This window comes from Loxodonta africana, chromosome 15 (assembly GCF_030014295.1).
Source record: "Loxodonta africana isolate mLoxAfr1 chromosome 15, mLoxAfr1.hap2, whole genome shotgun sequence".
Taxonomy (NCBI): Eukaryota; Metazoa; Chordata; class Mammalia; order Proboscidea; family Elephantidae; genus Loxodonta; species Loxodonta africana.
Window position 1 is genome coordinate 63,278,336 of NC_087356.1, and position 21,544 is coordinate 63,299,879.

The 21,544-nt window shown below is 38.3% G+C and overlaps 1 protein-coding gene across 1 annotated transcript; it reads left to right on the forward strand.

Moving 5' to 3' along the window:
- Positions 1-11,079: 11,079 nt before the first annotated feature.
- On the forward strand, positions 11,080-12,063 carry LOC100657024 (olfactory receptor 8B8). Its single transcript, XM_003422608.4, has one exon. It carries the CDS (start codon positions 11,116-11,118, stop codon positions 12,061-12,063), a length of 948 nt encoding a protein of 315 aa, XP_003422656.3. The 5' UTR covers positions 11,080-11,115.
- Positions 12,064-21,544: the final 9,481 nt, after the last annotated feature.

The following is a 21,544-nucleotide window of genomic DNA, read 5'->3' on the forward strand; positions in this document are numbered from 1 at the left end:
ATTAACAGGGTATTTACATGAAGTGAAGATTTTGAAAAATTTAAAAACATAACAAAACATACTGCCAAATACTGATTGTCAAGCAATTCACCATTGCAGAAGCATTAGAAAGAAACAAGTAAATGATGGAAGTGCTCCAGAAATATCAAATGCCAGCGATCAATTTTGTGTAACCACATATCACACCATTATTGACACACTTGAATCTTGCATGAAAAGAAGGGTGAAAGTGTATGAAGTTCTTTCAAATAGGTTTTCCTTCTTAAATAATGAAGAATGCACGAAGCCATCCAAGAAATTAGTGCAGGCTTATCCCGATGACTTAGTACGAACCTTTAAGGAGAAGTGCAACAATTTCATTCTTACATAAGAACTAAGTTTACAGATTCAGCAAAGACAAATTTTACTCATGTAGGCATGTATGATTCCATAACAGAAGATTGCTTTATGCATATTTCTAACTTTAATGATCACAAACTACACAACAGAACACTCATTTTTATCCCTTAAAGAGACTCAAAAACCCTCAGTCTACAACAAAGATTTAAGAAAGATTCAATTCACTGTTCTTATTATGTGTGGAAGTAGATATTATTAGCAGCTTACTTGTGATGAAACACTGAAGAATTTGTAAGAGCAAAGAATAGAAAGAAATGTTTTTAATAATAACATGTTAGAGATGAAAAATTATCTAAAGATAAAATATAGTAATTTGTTGTAATATTAGTTTTCTGATCATTAAATTTTACTTTATGACATTTTTTCATTTGTCCATTTATAATTATAGTATTTATTATGAAACAAGCATCAAAATTGAAGCACGAACTCTTTAAAGCAAAATTGGTGAAAGTCAATTTTTCGTTGTGGGAGATCGACAGAATTTTACATTGATTGTTGAAACAACTAAAGTTCACTGACTCATTTTCTATGTTGTAGAATATGTGGAATATTTTTTCATAGAAAATGTGGCATATAGTAAAAATCTTAGTACCTTGCATCCACAAAAATTTTATAGTCCAGTTCATCTCATTCCACTAAAATGGCATATGACACTTTTGTGTTCAATCACTAATATTATAGTCACATTTTAAAAAGTCACATCATGGATAGACACACACAAACACATATATATATAACTCACATATCCCGTTCACATGTATGAATAAGCAGAGGAGGGGGCACTACAGATTTTTAGTGCTTAGGGGCCTCACATGCCTTAATCCTGCCCTGCCCAAGCCATGGTATTTTCAGTCACCTCATATGCATGTGAAAACTGGGCAATGAATAAGGAAGACTAAAGAAGAATTGATGCCTTTGAATTACAGCGTTGGCGAAGAATACTGAATGTACCGTGGACTGCCAGAAGAACAAAAATCTGTCTTGGAAGAAGTATAGCCAGGGTGCTCCTCAGAAGTGAGGATGGTAAGACTTCATCTCAGGTACTTTGGACATGTTATCAGGAGGAACCAGTCCCTGGAGAAGAATATCATGCTTCGTAAAGTAGAAGGTCAGTGAAAACCAGAAAGATCCTCAAAGAGATGGATTGACACAGTGGCTGCAACAACAGGCTCAAATATAGCAACAATTGTGAGGATAGCACAGGGCTGGGCAGTGTTTCATTCTGTTGTGCATAGGGTCTGTATAAGTTGGAACCGACTCAATGGCACATAACAACAACAGAGAAAGCTTTGAAAAATACGGGAAGATTTTACAGAGAGGTTTTGTGGCTTTCTGACCAGTAGAGATTTTTTAAAATAGCAGTCTCCACATTCCTGCAATTAGGATTCCTGAGACATCTCTATTCAACAAGGAAAGTCTTGTTTTTCACAAATTTTGTGGATTTTCATGTTTACGATTTATTTTTCTTAAATCAATTGAGAAATCCCCATTAATGCGTAGAATAACCTCTCCTCCAACAAATTTTCTTTAAAGTCAATGTTGGGTCCTTTTTTCCCCCTCCAGCACAATCTTGGAACATGGTGTGCCCTTAACACTCCTTGAAAATCATGTATTTTGCATAGCTGGAACTAGTGTAATTTGCTTTTTATAGCATGTATATTCCTGAGATGAATGTCACTTAAAAATGGATTCCTATTTTAAGAGCCCCTAACTGTGAGCTCCTGACTGTAAAAGCTTTGCAGCTCTTTCTGTCACTGAGTAACTTTCCCTTGCCAGCCCTCAAAATATTGGGAGGGACCTCCTATTCTATAAATATCTTGCTCTAGAAAGTCACATCTAATGGGCATATATCATCTAGCATCACTGTCAGTGAAGTATCAACATTAGCAGATTTAAAAAGTTAAAATTACAGCGAAACCAGGTACAAATAATTAACATTATTATTATTATTATTTTTTGGAAGTGAGCTTACCACATAGCTGTTTGTTGGAAACCTTTAATTATTTCAGCATTTGAAAGATAAATTTATCCCTGAAATTTTCAATTTTCAAACCTGGACTTTTATTGAATCATATTTATTTCTATTGAATTTAACAAATATTAGTGAATAATATGTGCATCCATCCTTGTGTTCAATATAAAAGATGTATAAATTGAACAGTATTTTAAGGTACGATCTTGCCTTGAAGTAGTTTATAATTGGAACTAGGGAAATTCACTCCTGAAACAGTGGATGAAACATACAGGATGGAATTTGACCAAGTAGATAAAGAGATATATGGAGGAACAAGTGCCCTGTGACATATTAATTTAAAAATATTTATTGTTTTGATAAAAGATTCTGTAGAATAATCCTGATCAAAAGAGGTAAAAAGGTAGAACAGAATTTCAGATTCTTATGGAATCCAGAATTTCTGTAGCTATTCAGGCTGGATGAACCCTGAAGCTATTGCCATGTGATCATCTTTAAGCCTTAAACCAAAAATATTCCTTGAAGTTTTCTTTAAACAAAACAACATTTTAGCTTAGTTAATAAACAATGTCTTCCTTGAGTATTTTTTTTTTTTTTAAAGAACTATATGGGATCTAACTGACAACAGCAACTAAAAAAAGTTAGGAAGCTTAGGAGGTAGTGAGTAATGTCAGTGGGGAAGGAACAATTTGGAAAAGGACAACAAGAGTAGTTGCACAACTTGAAAAATGTAATCAATTTCATTGAATTGCACCTGTAGAAATTATTGAATTGGTGTATGTTCTGTGTATATTTTAAAACACAACAAAAATAAACTATTAAAAATATTTATTAAACATTATGATAAGCGATCCTCACAACAATTCTACACGTTGGGTGTTAATATCTCTGCTTATAGAGGGGGTCACTAAGGTGCAAACAGTATAAGTGTACCAGGCCAATCCCAGGGCCACCACAGTTGCCTTTGCTAACATATTTGCTGTCAGCTTCCTCCTCTTTTCTTATTCATTGTGGGCAATTGGAGTGTTTGATTCTGAACCTGTGACTTGTGGTTTCTGTGATCACCTCTATTTACACAGTTGCCCAATATATGTCTATATTGTTTCCTTCCAAGCTCTGACTCCTCACTGACAGCTCTTTACTGACCATTGGCTCTTGGATGTACTTTCAGAACTTGACATTCTTTCGTATATGGTGAACCCAGAAGTTCTAGGAAATCATCAAGGACTCTGACTTCTTCTCTGTCTTTTTTCTGCCAGTCTGAAAGCATGGATTCTACCCTCAAAGTCACTTCATAGTCCAAGGTTGGTGCTGGAGATCCAGCCATTAATCTGAATTCCAGGCAGCAGGAAGGAAGAAGAGAATATAAAAACCAAAATTCCTTCAAGGTGAGTCAGTTTCCTTTAAGGAAACTTCCTGGAAGACCCTTATAAGATGTTGATTCACATCTCATCGGTCAGAACTAAATCAAATGCCCTCTTCTAGCTCCAAGGGAGGCTGGACAATACAGTTGTTTTTTAAAATCTGGGCTCATTAATACTTACAATGAAATTAGAGTTGTATAATTAAGAAAGAACAAGAAAAAGTTTACTTAGTGATAACTGTCGGTATGTGCTACAGCACCTGAAGGTAGCTTTGTACAGGGCTGCGCAACTAAGGAATGACCCTCTTGACATGGATAGATGACACTGGAAGACTTAGAATGGGCAGCACATTTAATACTTTCTTCACAACTTATATATCATTCTTGGCTATTGAGGGAAGCAGTCTTTACTTCCTAAGTTATTAATTTTCATTCCTTATTTTATTGAGTAAATGCATGTTTTTTAGCAACTCGGGGGGTTTGATGAGGTGATTTACATAAAGGCATATTTCAACTTTGGTATAGACTGTCAGAGTTGAAAATAGCCCCGGACAACTCCTTGTTCAACTGCACACTTTACAGATGAGGAAACTGAAGCCCAGAAGAGTGAAGTGATATGTCCAGTGTCATGCCACTTCTTAGTGGGCAGCACTGGGATTGAAAATGCTGAGGTTCCTGCCCCAGTACCTCACTTCCTTTTTCTATCAATACTTGGAGGCCTAAGGAGGTCAGGCTTTCAAAACTAAGAGAAAAGCAGGTTTGATTCCTTTGATTCAAGGTAGCTTTCTTGTGCAAAGTGGGTTAATAATATACTTACTTCATAGAATTTTTGTTAGTTAACTGAATTATTATTACTAATTACTATGTATAAAGCACTTAGCAAAGTTCCTGCCAACATTTTGCTAAGTACTATTGCCTGCATGGTGACCATTTGCACCACTGAGAGGTTCTCAATACATGGTGGTGCAAACAGTTGTCATGCTTGGCTGCTAACTGAAAGGTTGGTGATTCAGATCCACCCAGAGTTATCTCGGAAGAAAGGCCTGGCAATCTACTTCTGAAAAATCAGCAATTGAAAACCCTGTGGAGCACAGTTCTACTCTGACACACCTGGAGTCATCATGAGTCAGAGTCTACTTGAAGACAACCGGTTTCATTTTTGGTTTACCTCAAATATGTACCTACAAGTTCCTTTTTAATTGTAGTTTTCCATACTGAGTACATATATAATTTATGTACAGATTTGTATATTAAGGAGTTTAAAAATACTTACTAAATATAAATTGAGATTAAACATAACACAAAACCATATAACTGATAAACCAAAAAATCCCATTGCCATCAAGTCTATTCTGATTCACAGCCACCCTGTATATAACTGATAGATAAACTTAATTTTATTTACTTTCTCAGAGGCTAACTGAGGACATTTCAAATGAAGACCTTTCAGCTGTCATTTTTTGTCTTTGAACAGGTTCTGTGCTTCTTATATAACTGGGACCTGTGTTTGGCCTCTTCTTGTGTGTAGTGATGGTCAGTGCACTCAGGGCCAACCTCATCCACTTAAGGGTGTACCAGAAGTCTGAGGTTTAATGCAGGGGCATAAGAGGCATTATATTGCATTTCTATGTATCACACATGGGATGACACAAACAGGATGCAATGAAAAAATAGAAATAATTAAAACAAGGAAGAGTTATACAGAGATTCAAAGTTTGGAAAGAGGGCAGTTCTGCAACAAAAGGAGCTCAGTCAAGAATAGTTCTTCCTACACAGCTTCCTGTTTGGGCTTCATCTGCTCATCAAGGAACATGACTTTAGTACAGTCCCAGTTGAAAAGATTTGGAAATATGATTCCCCCGGCAACAAGCTCTGGAGTAACATAAATTCTTGATAGAAGAATCCTCTAAGGTTCCTAGAGAAAAGTCAACTTTTTTAATGATGCCTTTGCTTTCTGTGCCCCAAGCAGAGCTTTTCCTGTGGGGCTTATTTCAGGTTTCTAATAATGATTTATTTATTCTAATTGTGAGTTGACTACAGTAGGGATGGGAACAGGGACTGGGATTTGTCATAATCATTAAGGAAGTGGCAAATTTGTAAGTGTAAGATTTACGTTTGAAACCTCATTACTGAGCAGTGACTAAAATACATCCCACATGGGGAGGAATAGCAAGCACTGGGGAATGCAAAAATGTCACTCACACCCATGCACACACAGGACTGATATAGCCGTTGTAATTGGTTTGCCAAGTGGAGGATAGGCAGCTGCCAATGTGGTAAAGATTACAGCCAAGAGAGCCCTATGAGGCAATTCTACTCTATCACATGGGGTTGTTATGAATCGAAATTGACCTGGTGGCACCCAACAACAACAATAAACATGATGACTTCAGTTGCCCCATGCTGATCAAAATGTACCTCTCATCAACTCAGTGCTGAGTGAAATTTCATAATTAGAGATTAATTTTTTGGCTAAAATTTTCTCTTCTTTAAAATAGAAATGCCTGGAAGGGGGTATGGAATGTGAATGACCCCAGCAAGCTTTAGTAGTCTCTGTGTCGATGAGTGTGTGAGCTCCTCCTTGAGAACTGGTTTTGATGTACCATTGAAGGCAAAGCAAGCACTAGGATTGTGAAAGTTTGGGAAAGAGAAATTTCTAGAAATGGGTCCAGAAAGTGAAGACTGGGAGGTGTAAGGGAAACCTCATCTGACTTCATCATTTGGTCTTTGTGTGTGGTTGTTATTAAGTGCCGTCAAGTTGTTTCTGACTCATAGTGACCCTATGTACAACAGAACGAAATACTACATTATCCTGCACCATCCTCACAATCGTTGCTATGTTTGAGCCCATTGTTGTAGCCACTGTGGTATGGTAGAGTGTGGGTATTTGAAAACTATGATGTTGGCGGTGGGAGAGGAAGTAGAGACAAGATGGAATACTCAGGAACCCCGAGCCTGTCTGTGGATTAACTTATGTTGGGTAGATGAGCCTTAGATAAAGTTTTGCAAAAAAAAAAAAATTATTTCAGAGGCTGTATCACTTCTTCTGTCAGATCTCATCTTCCACACTATTGGGCCCCTCCCTTGCCACTTTCAGGCTCATCTGTCTTCCAGCAACCCTATGTCTGTCCCATTCCCTCTGTAAGTTATTATTGTTATATGTATATTACTGATAATTTATCAAGGTTCTTCCAAGTGGTAGCATCTCTGCTAGATTCTTCAATTTTCATAATTTAATTTAACCCTTACAACTACCCTGTGAATTTTTATCATTATCCCCATTTTTCAGATGAGGAGTTTAAGAATAAGAGATATTAATAAATATTTTTTGAGGTGCCACAATACAGGTTTTACATATGGTTCTAAAGACACAAAAGTAAATGAAACTATTTCCCCTCCATTACATTCATGGAGGGATATGGATGATCCCACAGATAGTACATTGTGAGTAGAGCTACAGTAGATCTAAAGATAGAGACTTCTTGGCTAATCCTTATTGGTATGAGCTGATATCCTTCTGGCATTTTGCTAGGGCATGCTCAAGTAGCAAAAACTCCTTGTAATGTGCAATTTCAGGTGCTTGATGAACTTACTGATTTAGCTTTATTTTCCTGACCTAGAGCTCAACAACTGTAGGTGAGATTGCTTCTTCACAGGTGGACTAAGGAACATTTTGATCATATCTGCTCCAAATGCTCTTTTGTGTATCTTAGCTTGGATTCCCCACAAAAAACAGCAATGGAGACAAGGACTTGTATATAGTGTATGCACTTTTTAGAAGTGATACCAGGGAACAAGCTTGGAGGGAAGATGAAAAGTGGAACAGGGAAGGATGGAAAACCAGTCCAAGGGCAGGTTATTGAGCTGCTAACTTGAAAGGGAAACTTTGGATCAATCTTTCTGAGGCCCATTGGAGATACATGAAAAGTGATTCACTAGAGACACAGAAGAGAGGAACATTTATCCACTAGCTCCCAGGGGGTATTAACTCCTTTATGCTTCCAGGTTTGCACATCACTAGAATAGCTGAGTGGATTCCCGCAGGTATTCCACACTGTGGTTGGAGGGAAGTCCTAGAGCAGAAGGCAGAGATAGATAAGTGGTGTAGCCAAGCAAAGGTACTGTTTGGCTATGCCTGGGTGCAGCTGGCTGCCCTAGCAACAATAGAAGCCAAAAAGATGGGTTGAGTAATATGAAATGAGGCATAAAACACGTCCAACACAGAGAGCTTGGTGTTGGGGCCTGAACTCAGGCCTGGTAAGAATACTTACAATAGAGGGTATAGGATACTATAGCTGTAAGGTATGGGCCAACATTATGTGACTTGTGATGCACCAAAAGCTTAGAAAGGCTTTTTGCTTCATTTACCTGTTACTTGGTATGAAATTCCATCCCTTATTGTAGTGCTTTGAGTTAAGGCATCATGTCTAAATTACAAGATGAAGAATATTTCACTGGAGGGAGTGTTCATCATACCACTAATGTCCAATATCTTACTAGACACTAGATCTTCCTCAGCACAATCCTTATCATGTAACTCCCCATTACCTAACACACTCCATACATTCTTGTCCTGGCATTCAAGTATCTCCCCATATGACCCAGGCCTGATCTCCAACTGTTCGCCTAGTTGGACTTGCATTCTGCCAAACTAAAGACCAAGGTGTATTTCCAGACAGAGTACCTGGAGAGGTTGGAGACCCAAGCTTTATTCTGGAATCTACCACTAAATATCTCTGTGAGCAATTGGGTGTTAGTTTTCCTGCCTGAAAAAGATAAGAGATGGGGGTAGAATTAGGTCAGCAGATACCAATCCTGCTAAATATCCAGACCAGTGGGGGGATTTAGAAGAGAAACACGGATTATCAGGTACTGCCCCTGGAAATTCTGATTTATTATATCTAGGTTGGGGCAGTAAGATATATATTTTTAGTAAGTATATAATTATCTAATTCAATTATACAGCCAGGGTTGTGAACTACAGGATTAGATGGATTTTTAATATTGCTTCAAAGCCATGCTGTCATTGTTAGTTGCCATTGAGTTGGCCCTGACTCATGGTAACCTTACGTGTAATGGATTAAAATGCTGCCCAGTCCTGCACCATCTTCATGATTGTTGGTATGTTTGAGTACATTGTTGCGGCTATTGTGTCAGTCCATCTCATTGAGATTTTCTCTCATTTTTGCTAATTCTCTGCTTTACCAAACATAATGTCCTCTTTCAGAGATTAGTCTTTCCTTATGATGTGTCTACAGTAAGCAAGCCAAAGTTTCACCATCAAAGCTATAAGGGTATGAATTAACTCTCACTGAGCTCAAGCAATATTCTGAGAGATTGGGAAACAGCGGTAATGTTTGCCATGAAAGAAGGGAGTTTAGAAAAACATCAAAGCAAGTAAAACAGGGAAACAAAAGTCGTTGGGTCCAACAGAGAGGAGTAATCAAGCTACCAGGCCATCAGGTTCAATATGAGGCATGACAGCTGGAAAGGGAGCTGAGCATACTATCGGAAAGGGTAAAGATGGAGGATAGGGACCATCAAGGAGAATTCCAGCAATTTAACAGTTTTGGAAAAGACTGCTCTTAACTGATGGGAACTGTTCTTTATTGTCCAGCTTCAATTCCAGGAGAAGACAGAGAAGGTTCATTTCTTCTCTGCATCAATACTGTGCCATTGCCTGGATAAACCGGAATCTAGGCAGTATATTGAATGCTCTCCTCTGAATTCACGTAGCATTTTATTTTTTCTGTTTCTGGATCTTTTCACATTTTTCTGCATATTTAGTTATGTGCTATCTCATCTTTTCCAAGAGATTGTCAGAGTTTTAAAAGCAAGGACCTGGCTTTATACATTTCATTATCTTCCACAGGGAGATATTAAAACTGTCGTTAAGAACACTGCATTTGGAGTCAGATGTACCTAGGCTTGAATATGGCCTGTGTAACTTCACATCTGGGAATGATTTCATCTCTAAAATGGAAGTAACAAAATTGAGCTCATAGGATTTGGGGAGAATTAAAATGAAGCATTATACATAAAATGATATTGGATCCAGGCAGGTTAGGCTTAATATATAAATGCTCGAACAGGTAGAGAGTTGAATATACTATAACTGACCAATACATGGTAAATTATTATTATTATTATTATTATTTTTGCACAACACTTTGCATATTAAAACAAACAAACAAAAAAAAACCCGAACTGGTAGCCGCGGAGTTGATTCTGACTCATGGCGACCCCATGTGTATCAGAGTAGAATTGTGCACCACAGGGTTTTCAATGGCTGATTTTTTTGAAGTAGATCACCAGGCCTTTCTTCTGAAGTACTTCTGGGTGAACTCAAGCTACCAACTTTTTGGTTAGCAGCTGAGTGCTTTACTGTTTGCACCACCCAGGGATGTCTTCGCATATTACTGATATTAATTGAACAAATAATGTTTCCAAAAGCCTATTCAATTATTATCAAGGGCATAAGCAAAAATTTCTTCAGTTTAAAGTTATCTTCTAAGCTGCGATCCCAAGGGAACCTCTGGCTTTCCACTTCTAATCAGGTCCCAGTTCTCTACACCTGGAATAAAACTGCTCTGTCCCCTGTCACTGGCAGGCACTAATGACAGGAGAGGATGCTGGCTCCCTTTTGCAAGTTGAAGAAGAGCCTTGGGGCAAAGTCTGTACCAGGTATCATGTTCTTTGGCTGAGAAGGAATTCTAAGGCAGTAAAAGCTCTGATCCTGTAAATAGGCCAGGGAGCAAACAAGTCGGTATATCCTTCCTTCATCCATGTTGTCACCAGGGCCATTTCTCTGCCTGAACAACTGAGAATAAGAACTTGTCTAAAAGATACAGTGCTGAGGCTCTAGGCTGAAGGAGTTGAGTAATGAATCTGGGTTAAACTTCTCCTAAGTTCCCAGCCTCGGGCATAAAAGGCTCTGAGAAAGACCACCTTACCTTTCTGCTCTGTCCAGGTTGATGGTAAGGAAGACACCCTAGGCACAGTTGGTCTGGCTCCAACCTCTGAGAGGGCTCTCTCCAAAGAGGGGCAGCATTTTTTATAAACTAGAGCAGAAACTGGAGCTGGAAGGACACAATAAAGGAATCAAAAATTTGAAAGCCACCTGGGCTCATCCTTGGGACCCTTCTTCCCAGGAGTACCTACCTTTACCATGGAGGCAGGTCCGTCTCCCTGAGTATGCTCCAGAGGGTACAATCACTTTGGGTCTGCAAGAAGAGAACCATAGGGATCAGGAAAGGCCTTTCTGCTGAAGTTCAAATTCTCTGTGTGGATCCAATTCTCAAGAATGAGGGAGGTGACTAGGAGGGGAATGATGGTCTCTCTTTTTTCTCTCTAAGAAGCTCTTTTCCCTTGTTCTCACAGAATGCCTTTAATGAGAATGATAGCCAGAAACTCCTCGGTGGCAAAGTTTGTCCTCGCAGGCTTAGTGGACCAGCCAGAACTCCAGATGCCCCTTTTCTTCCTGTTCCTAGGTTTCTATGTGTTCACTGTGGTGGGGAACCTGGGCTTGATTACTCTGATTGGGCTGAACTCTCACCTGCACACCCCCATGTACTTTTTTCTGTTTAATTTGTCCTTCATAGATTTCTGTTATTCCACTGTCATCACCCCCAAAATGCTAATGAGTTTTGTCTCAAAGAAGAACATCATCTCTTATGCAGGGTGTATGACTCAGCTCTTCTTCTTTCTTTTCTTTGTTGTTTCTGAGTCCTTCATCCTGTCGGTGATGGCATATGACCGCTATGTGGCCATCTGTAACCCACTGGTGTATACCAGCTCCATGTCTCCCCAGGTCTGCTTAATCCTTCTGTTAGTTGTCTATGGGATGGGGTTTGTGGGGGCCATGGCCCATACAGCATGCATGGTGAGACTGACCTTCTGTGCCAACAGCCTCATCGACCACTACATGTGTGACATCCTTCCCCTTCTGGAGCGTTCTTGCACTAGCACGTATGTGAATGAGCTGGTTGTCTTTATTGTTGTGGGCATCGATATTGGCATGCCTACAGTCACCATCTTCATATCTTATGCCCTCATCCTTTCCAGCATTTTTCATATTCACTCCACTGAAGGCAGGTCCAAAGCCTTCAGCACCTGCAGCTCTCACATCATTGCAGTTTCTCTTTTCTTTGGCTCAGGGGCATTTATGTACCTCAAACCATCTTCTCTTTTGCCTATGAACCAGGGGAAAGTATCCTCCTTGTTCTATACCATTGTAGTGCCCATGCTCAACCCGTTAATCTATAGTTTGAGGAATAAAGATGTCAAAGTTGCTCTAAAGAAAACCTTGAATAAAAAATCATTCTCCTGAGAAAGGGGCAATACTTATGAAAGGGGCTTTTTTTTTTTTTTTTTTCTTCAGTAGACAATTCAGACTGCAGTGGTTACGGGGAAGAAATTTTGGCTCTCGGACAGGTTTATCCTCCCCACTTTAGGTAAGAGCTGCTATTGAGTCAGTTCTGACTTGTGGCAATTCTGTGTGTCAGGGTAGAACTGTGCTCTATAGGGATTTTAATGGTTGATTTTTTTTAGGAAACAGATTCCCAGGTCCTTTCTTCTGAGGCACCTTTGGTTGGATTCAAACTTCCAGCCTTTCAGTTAGTAGCTGAGAACTTATGTGTTTACACTCTCCACTTTAAGGGTTCTTTAATTTATGAAGATTTCCTATAGAAGAGCTACATTGAATGGGTCTTGAGAATCAGTTAATTCATCTCCCACCTTTATCTGAGAATAAACACAGGCTTATGTACCTTCCCCAAAGTTGTTCATCTACTTAGTTTTTGAGCTGTGACTAGGACTCAGGCTCTTGATTTCTAATACTGGTTACTGTCCATTGTGGCTCACTTTCTTCCTCCCTCAATCTCTGCCAGATTTCATTTCAAGTGTGAGCTGGGCTAGGACGTTAAAATCTGGTTCTGTCTACAGAATTTTCAAGCAACTTTTCCAGGACTAATTTTAAATATCACATTTTTGCAAGAAGGTAGGAGGTATGGGATTATGTTGAGATGGTCTTGGCTAAATGATCAGATAAATTCTTGAAGAATTTTACAGTGTGCAGGGAAGTGTGCTAGGACCCAGGGAGCAGCAAGCATAGCACCTCCTGAGTTAGTGGTGTGGAGCTTCAGGGACTTAGGATTTAAAAAGATTTGACAATGCTGGGGTGGAGTGAGATGGGGGGATAGAACTTACAGAAAATATCAAGGTTAAGAAGAACAGAATTTGCAAATTATTTCACACACAATCTTTTCCTTGCTTTTAAATTGTGATTTAAAGCCAGGGTGGAGAAGGCTGCAGTTCAGGGTGATCAGTTAAGGACTGAGAAAATGTTTCAGAACTGTACAAAACCTTGTGTTACTAGACAGTAATTAGCAGAGGAAATGACCACTGGGTGTTATGGTACTGCATGCAGCAGAGACTATGCAGGTATTCTCTGTGTGCCTCTCCAGGTCAGCTTTCTGCCCCTATGTACCTTACTCCATGCTGTGGGAGGTATTCCTTAATAGATGGTGTCCACGGACTCCTTTGTTCCCTGGTTTCTGGTTGGGCTAGGCCAACGGAAGCATCAGCAGAGGAAATCAGACGGCAGGAGAAGGGAGATATTACAGTATTTATTTCCCTGACTTCCTCCTAGCTGGATTGTAGGGGTGGTGCCTGTGATTACAGTAACTTCTCCCTCCTCTTGCTTCTTCAGGCTGAGGGGGGTAATGTCTCCCTGCTTTGCTAGGCCTGGGTGCTTCACCATCCCTTTGTGATTTCTCTGAACCCTGCCTGCATTTTTGCACGCAGTCCCCTCATTATATTTTTCAATTACTTTGAGTAGATTATCTGATTTCTGCTGGGACCCTGACTAGTGCACCTTCCAGTAAAGCGTAAAAGAGTTGGTGCAAATCAGATTTGTAAATCCATAGCCAAAGGGTATTGTGTGGAGGGAGGAAGAGTTGTCTTTTGATTTCAAAGAAAATTATAAGTGGTAAAGATTCTTTGCGAAGCAATATGTGAAACGTTGCTAATATGTGAATAGTGATAACATGTCTGAATACTTTTGACTTATGAGATTCTCCTTAGGCAAATTCTCTTCTATTTGAAAAACAGAAGTTTGAATAGCATTTAGTTTTGCCTTTCAGTATAGGACAGGTCAATGAGGCTGAATTAAAAAGAATGAGAGGAGTGTGCTTTAGATAGAATGAAATAGACAAACAGCATGGAGCCCAGGTAACTGAGGCAGGTTAAAGGGGCAGGCAGAGCAGCATAATATTTCAGAAAGAGCAGGGATTATGGAGTTGGAGGCTAGAATCAATTTTGAAGCCTAGCTCTCATGTGTGACCTAAGTAAGTTACTTGCTGTCTCTGAGTCTCATCTTTAACAATGTTTTTCACAGAATTATTAAGAAAATTAAATGACAAGTACGTTCCCATCCCTGCTAGGCTCCCTTCCTCCTAGTATCAGCATGTTCTCTAATTTATTTTGTGACCTTGGGGAAATTGCTTTATCTTTTGGGGCCCATGCTTGCTTATATGAAAAAAAATGACCATGTTCTACCAGATTCTTTCTATGTTCCATTTAAAATATATATTTATTTTTATATTGACTAGGGTCGCTATGAGCCGGTTGGGTAGTACATGTTCGTGGTATTTAAAATTATTACCAAAGAATAATCAGTGAGTGCAAGTCTGCCTTTACTCCAGTTTCAGGTCCTCCTATACTCCTCCTCATGTCCAATCACTGTTACTTGTTGCTTGTATAGGTAGTTTCGTCTTACTACTATGGGGTTTTGTTCCAACGACTCTGTCCTAAGTCGGTTATTATGTAAGACTTTTTTTTTTTTTAATTTTCATTATTATTGCCTTTTATTGTCAATATCTTTGTAAATATGCTCTTTATTTGTTTTTGGGAGTTGAAAACATTACATATAAACTTACAGATATGATGACAGTAAATTATGCACTACAACATTGTATGCAGTACATATTATTAATGATAAGATCTATGTTATGGATTGAATTGTGTCCCCCCAAAATATATGTTGTAAATCCTAGCCTCTATGCCTTTTTTTTTTATGCCTGTGGTTATAATCCTATTTGGGAATGGATTGTCTTTGTTATGTTAATGAGACAGGAGATATAAAAGAGACTAAACAAGCAAGATGTCAAACAGAGATGGGGAAGATTGATGCCAAACCACATGGAGATCTTCAAGGAACCAGGAAACAGAAGCTGAAGAGACAGGGACCTTCCCCCAGAGCTGACAGAGAGCTAAAGCCTTCCCCTAGAGTTGGCTCCCTCAATTCAAACTTCTAGCCTCCTAAACTATGAAAAACTAAATTCCTGTTTGTTAAAGCCATCCACTTCTGGTACTTCTGTTGAAGCAGCATTAGATAACTAAGGCAATGTAAGAAAAAAAAAAGACAGAAGTAAGTACCTTTTGTTGTAATTCAAATACATCGTAAGTTGGGGGAAAAAAAAAAAGTACTACCTGTATATTTCTCTAGAGTCTTTGCGTATACATGTGTGTGTGTGTGTCTGCACAGTATACATCACACACACACGTGTTCTTTTTCTTGTCTTAAAATTCTATGAAAAGCCGCTTTAAAATGTATCTACTGATGGAATTAATTAGAACAGGAGGGAGTTGGGGGATGTTGCTGAGATAAATAAATGCATAAAAAAGCAGAAAATATGTATATACTGACTTTGCAGGGCGCCATAGCAAACTTTCCTTTTTTTTACTCTTCCAAATGAATATGTTTTATATCCTCCCAGAATGGCTTCTGGGGACATGTTAATACAATGGTTTGGTAACTTTGCAAGTTTCATAGTGATGTTATTGAGGGAAGATTACTATTTTTCTCCTTTTTTACTAAAAGTAAAATTTGGGGAAATGTTTTGAGACTATACAAATAAATTGTTCCTTTTCAAATGTTCGTACATTAATTTTAACATCCATTGATGATATTTGCCTGAATCAGTTATTACTTTGATGATTTAAAAATGGAGATTCTCTAGCTCCATCAGTTTTTCTTCATTTTTTAGTCGGCGTTCTACTGTCAGGAAACACGTTTTCTTCTCCTTCATTTACTGATTTTTATCATTATGGATTTATGCATTCTCATTTTATCTAATGGGTAATAATTAATTATTGTCATTATTTAATTTGATGCTCAGCTTATCCCCATAGGCCACTGGTTCCTATGTCCTTTTGACATATGGCTATCAGATTTTTGAGCACTTTATTACTCTCTTGCAAAAAACATGCTTCAGTATCATCCTGTACTTTCCCTGCCTCAGCACTGGTTCTATTTATAGATGAATGATGTTTAAGACTAAGATATATGCATGCTAGATGGGATGTATTTAATGAAATTCTGTAAGCAGGTATTTAATGGGAGAGTATTCATGTTTGTAAAATACTCTTTATATGTTTGTCCATGTGAGGATTCCCGTCTGTGAGCAAATGATAGGCTTGCTCTTTATGAATGGACCAATCCTTTTTGGTTCAAAGCTGATGATTCCTAAATGTCATCTATGGTCCCCTTAGCATCACTTTTTACTGCTCAAATGCCAGTTTCTTCAGGTTCCTATCAGTTACTGGTGGGACTGTATGAAAGGTAGAAATAGGTCATGGGTAGGAGGAAAAAAAGCCCTGAGACTCTTGGCCACACAATTTAGTTGAAAATGCCATTTTGTCTTGTTTCCTTAACAGATGTGACTGGTAGTCCCAATTCCTTCCTCCACTCACATTGTGTCTTCCAGTGCCCTTTTTTACTTTCCAGACTATCATGATTTGAGGATGATGGTAGACAAGATGGTCCCATTCAAATGACTCATGCTCTTCAAACTCTGAAAACCTCAAAACCTAATAATAACATCTGTTAAAACTCACAACCGTATGAAGTAATTATCTCTACAGATGGGTAAACTGAGGCTTAAAGAAGCTAAGGAACTTGTCTACGATTGCACAGAGAGTAGTAGTAAAGAATTGAATTTAGGTTGTCTTACTTTAGAGCCCACACTCTTAACACTAGCTGCCTTCTGAGTGTGTAAGAACTAACACATGTGTCATGGACAGAAATGGATTTTTTTATGGGTTCATGGATTGAATTATGTCCCCCCAAAATACGTGTCAACTTGGCTGGGCCATGATTCCAGTATTGTGTGGTTGTCCTCCATTTTGTGATCTGATGTAATCATCCTATGTGTTGTAAATCGTAACCTCTATGATGTTAATGAAGCAGGAATAGATGCAGTTGGTTAATGAGGCAGGACATAATCTACAGGATTAGGTTGTATCCTGAGTCACTCTCTTTTGAGATATAAAAGAGAACAGAGTGGAGAGGGACTTCCTATCACCAAGAAAGACGAGCAAGGAGCAGAGTATATTGTTTGGGCCTGGGGTCCCTGTGCTGAGAAACTCCTAGGCCCAGGGAAAGATTGACTAGAACCTTCCTCAGGAGCCAGCAGAGAGAGAAAGCCTTCCTCTGGAGCTGGTGGCCTGAATTTGGACTTGTAGACTCTGAGATAATAAATTTTTGTTACACCAGCAATAGATAACTAAGACAACATGTGATGCATATATAGCCATCCTGTGCAATATTCAAATTACTTACCATATTGCCTTTGATCTGAACAAGCCCCTATAGATCCTTATTTGGAAACACTTTGCCAAAAAGATATGTGAAGGAGATGATACTAAAGATTTTTCTCCTTTTTTAATGCACTATGCTTGTAGGGTTAGTAATAAGTATGAGAGCTGATGAACTACTGTTATATGGATTGTGAAGTAATTTATTTATTTGAAGTTATATTCCTAACTTCAGCTAGGTGGTCTAACACATGCAGGGAACTCAATGCCTGGCAGATATATAAAAAAAATAAATATAGAAGGTGCTAAATGAATGTTGAGCAAATCTCTAATGAGACCTTAAAATATTTAAATTATGCAGCGTTTTGTTTTTAATTTAATTTTAAATCCTTTTTCTAAAATTTGCAAAAGCAATGCTTGAGTGCTGTAGGAATACGTGAAAGTAGAGAGAAGCAAAAGATGAAAAAATCCATGATCCCACTGTTTAAAGATAACCACTTTTAGCCTTTTAATAAATATTTTTTGGCATATTTTTCTGTGTGTATGTGGGCATAGTTTTGATGATTTAGATCAGTTTGCAAAAACTATAAATACATGCAAAAAGGTTTTGTAAATTTATTTTCATTCTGCAATATGTTGTGAAATTTCTATGTGGTTAACTGTATATGAAAATCATGATTTTAAGTGACTACATTGATTGTGTTTAAAGCTGTAAGGTCAGTGGAATGATGCAAAATTCTCTCTGCTACACAGAAAAGCAGCATTGTTTCCTCTTTGCCAAGAGCGTTTTAACAGTAATGTGCTCATCTGCATGATCCTAAGTTCTTTTTCCAAAATTTAAGAGTAGCTTTCTCTTTTATTTATCCTTCTCTTCCCTTCAGTCTCTTAAATTATGCTTGATTCCCTTCGTCATACTTAGGTGTCAAATCTGCATAGCCCTCCCGCCACCTTAGTTCAGGTTTCCTTGTCTCCAAGCTCATCCTCCTCATTTCCAAAGGTCAAAATGCAAGTATGGCCTTGCCAAGCTTTTCCCATCTTGCTCACCAATGACTACAGTAAAGTCTAAATTCTGTGATGCCAACCAGTCTGGGCCCAAACTGTGATTCTAGCTGCATCTTTGCTTTCTCTAGAAGTGGAGGAACCTCTATGTACGAGGCAGGCAAATAAGGAAGGAATGCTTTCTTTTCCCCGTATCCTCTCCCCTCTGTACCCCAAGGGAAAGGAGTGATTTGTAGGATTGATGAGAAATTAGGAGGAGGAATTTGTAATGTGACTCAGAGTGGCCCAGTCCCTTCGCATACCCCCTCTCCCAGTTTACTTGTAAGGTCAGGCCCCATGGTCAGGCCCCATTCTCAGGACCCACGCTCTTCTCTTTCATTTGCAACCCCTGCCCTGCGCTGTTGTACTGCTCAGTTTAAGCCTAGATTCATAAATTTAATCCATGTTGTACAAAGAGGAAATTACAGGATCCCATTGTACATACATGTCCAAGTTGGGCTCACCAATAAACTTTATCAGCAACAAAGGTGGTATTTTTATCTAATTTTTCTATTGGTTCTTGACAGAGAAGGAAGAGAGATGTGATTAGTTATCACCCTTAACCCACCCTATCAATCTCCCATTCCTCCCAGCCATGTGTACAATGATTCAATTCTCAACGTCACTTGCCATTCTCCAAATTTGCAGTGGGTTTTTTCTTTTTTACTCTTTGTACTTCCTTTTCTAGTTTCATTGCTCACAATGCCCTTCTGATTTTCTATGCTGGTAACCTTCTACTTATTATTAAAGATGAAAAGCAATGTATCTTAAAAACTATATCATAAAGCAGATTGTGTATTTCCATAGTAACAATGGAATACTTGGAGACTGTTTCTGAATAAAGATCTAGCATAAAATAACCGTATATAAAATCAAAGATATATTTTCTATAATAACCTGATTTTTAAAAGCACAGTTATTTTTCAAGTTTTGCTTAGTGTGCAAAAGACGTACTATACCTTGATTTTATAAGACATCTTAATAAGCAATAAAGTGAATATAGAGTACATGAAAAATAAAACTATTATAACATTGACCAGTTTAAACATACATTAGCTATTTAATTAGTGAAAGTAATTATTGTGCCATTAGAATCCTAAGACGTTAAATGTAATCCTTTTTTGGGGGGGGAGGGTGTATGGTTCACTTGATATTAAAAAAGCTGCCCTCCATTTAGAGATAATTGAATAATTATCATTGAATAATTTGTTTATCCAGCAAATAAGCATATTTTCATTGCACTAAGCAGCAAATTCAACTTATAAAAAAGGAGTCATTAAAAAATTGATGGTTTTAAAAACTTTGTACAAGAATATGAAGAATAACAGTTTCTGAAATATGAAATGTTCATTTTATCCTCCAAACCACATCTAAACACCACTTCCTTGGAAGGAAAAAAATCATTCAAAATAGAGCAAAACTTAGAGGTAGGATTTGTAACTCCCCTTTAAGAAGGTGATTGTGGTAAGTGTTTCTATCCTCATCACAAGAATACAAGAAAGCCCCCCACAACCTGAATGCCGCTTCCTTCCTTACTCTCCACCCACAGCCCCCTTTAGCTCCAGTCCCTACTGTACCACTCAGGGTTCTTAGCGGGAAACAAAGGAAGTTGATTTTAGTTAACTTCGGTAAAAAGGAATTTAGTGCCTGGACTAGGGTAGTTCACACAATCTTAAAGCAGACTGGGGCACCAGCTTTTGGAACCAGGCAGGATCTAGGGGAAGCCAGGCAGTCGAATTACAGCCAAGTTATACCACAGAGCAGTTTGGTCAGGCTGTGCTGATTACTGCTGCCACTAGTGCCCAAAGTTTGTTGTCAGTGGGGTTTTTGTTTTATTTTGTCTTGTCAAAATGAAATACGAATTGTTCCTGTTTTCTTTGCGTCACTTGTGCCAGAAGGAGAGTCCTGCTTGGGAACATTTGAGTGGCTGAATCCAGGTCTTATGTTCCTATCTCATCTTTCAGGGTCTGGGGAGCTTTCACAGAAGGAGGAGAGTCTTGTTTTCAACAAAGCTCATGCAGGACAGATTCCTCAAACATGGGAGGAGTTCCAATGCTGAATGTTACAAATAAACAAGCATCCATTATCCCGTCTTACTTCCTAGTTTTAAACCTCAATTTCAGTTCCTTACGGAGGCCTTCTTTAACCTTCCAGAATCAGTAGGGCCTCTCTGTTAAATGGTGTCATAGCACCCCACAACTTTCTTCTGGCACACTTATTATATTTGTAATTAATTTTTTGTAAGTATCTGTTTAGTCTATTTTTCTCCACCTAGATTATAAATTTGTATGGGCAGTGGCTGGGTCTGTCTTGATTGTTGCTTTCTTCTTAGAGCAAAGCACAGTACATAAAATATGTTTTCTGCATTTTTGGACCATCTTTAGTCTACATTTTAAAAATTATCTTCATATTTCAATTTTTCCCTGTCTCTTTTTCTCTCTCTTGCTCACTGATGGTGATTTCTGAATAATTTCTTCAGGTAATTCCTCCAGTTTACTTACTTTCCCTTCACCCATGTCTAATTGCCTATTTAACATATCCATGAAGTTCCTAATTTCAATTATCATATTTTTATTTCTAAAAGTTCTGTTTGATTCTTTCAAAAATCTGCCAGGTCAGTTTTGATGGCTCTTCATCATATTTTCAAGTTGCTCTTTTATTGCCTTAAACATGTTATATCCATTTATTTTGTTTTCTCTCCTTGACAAGCCTTATAATTTTACAGGTCTAATTCTACAGTTTGGTTTCTAATTCATGGTGATTCTCCTTCAGGGAGGCCTAGTTTGTGTTTGGTGATTTTTATTATGAGCTCCTGATCTTTGGATATTTATATGGGAAAATACTTTGATATCCGGATTTAAATTGTGTTCTCTTGAAAATATGTAATATGAATTCTTTGTCTCAGACACAGAGGTGATTATAAATTCACAGGAGGTATTTTATCTCTTTTTCTGTCCTCTGAGAGCCAAGGCCAAGTTAAGCACATATTGTTGTCTTCTTTCTCTGTGGGACTTTTGTCCTTCTCTAATTAGCCACTGAATGTTTTCTTTTTGTGATCCAATATGATGAGTGACTCATAGTTCCAAAGTCTGAACCTGCTCGAGACTCAGGCTTTATTTTTTTTACGTCCTGCATATGCAGCCCATTCGAACTTTGGGTCCAGGGCTTATGTACCC

Coding starts and splice junctions, on each gene's coding strand:
- LOC100657024 (XM_003422608.4), top strand. CDS start 11,116: ATGCCTTTAATGAGAATGATAGCCAGAAACTCCTCGGTGGCAAAGTTT.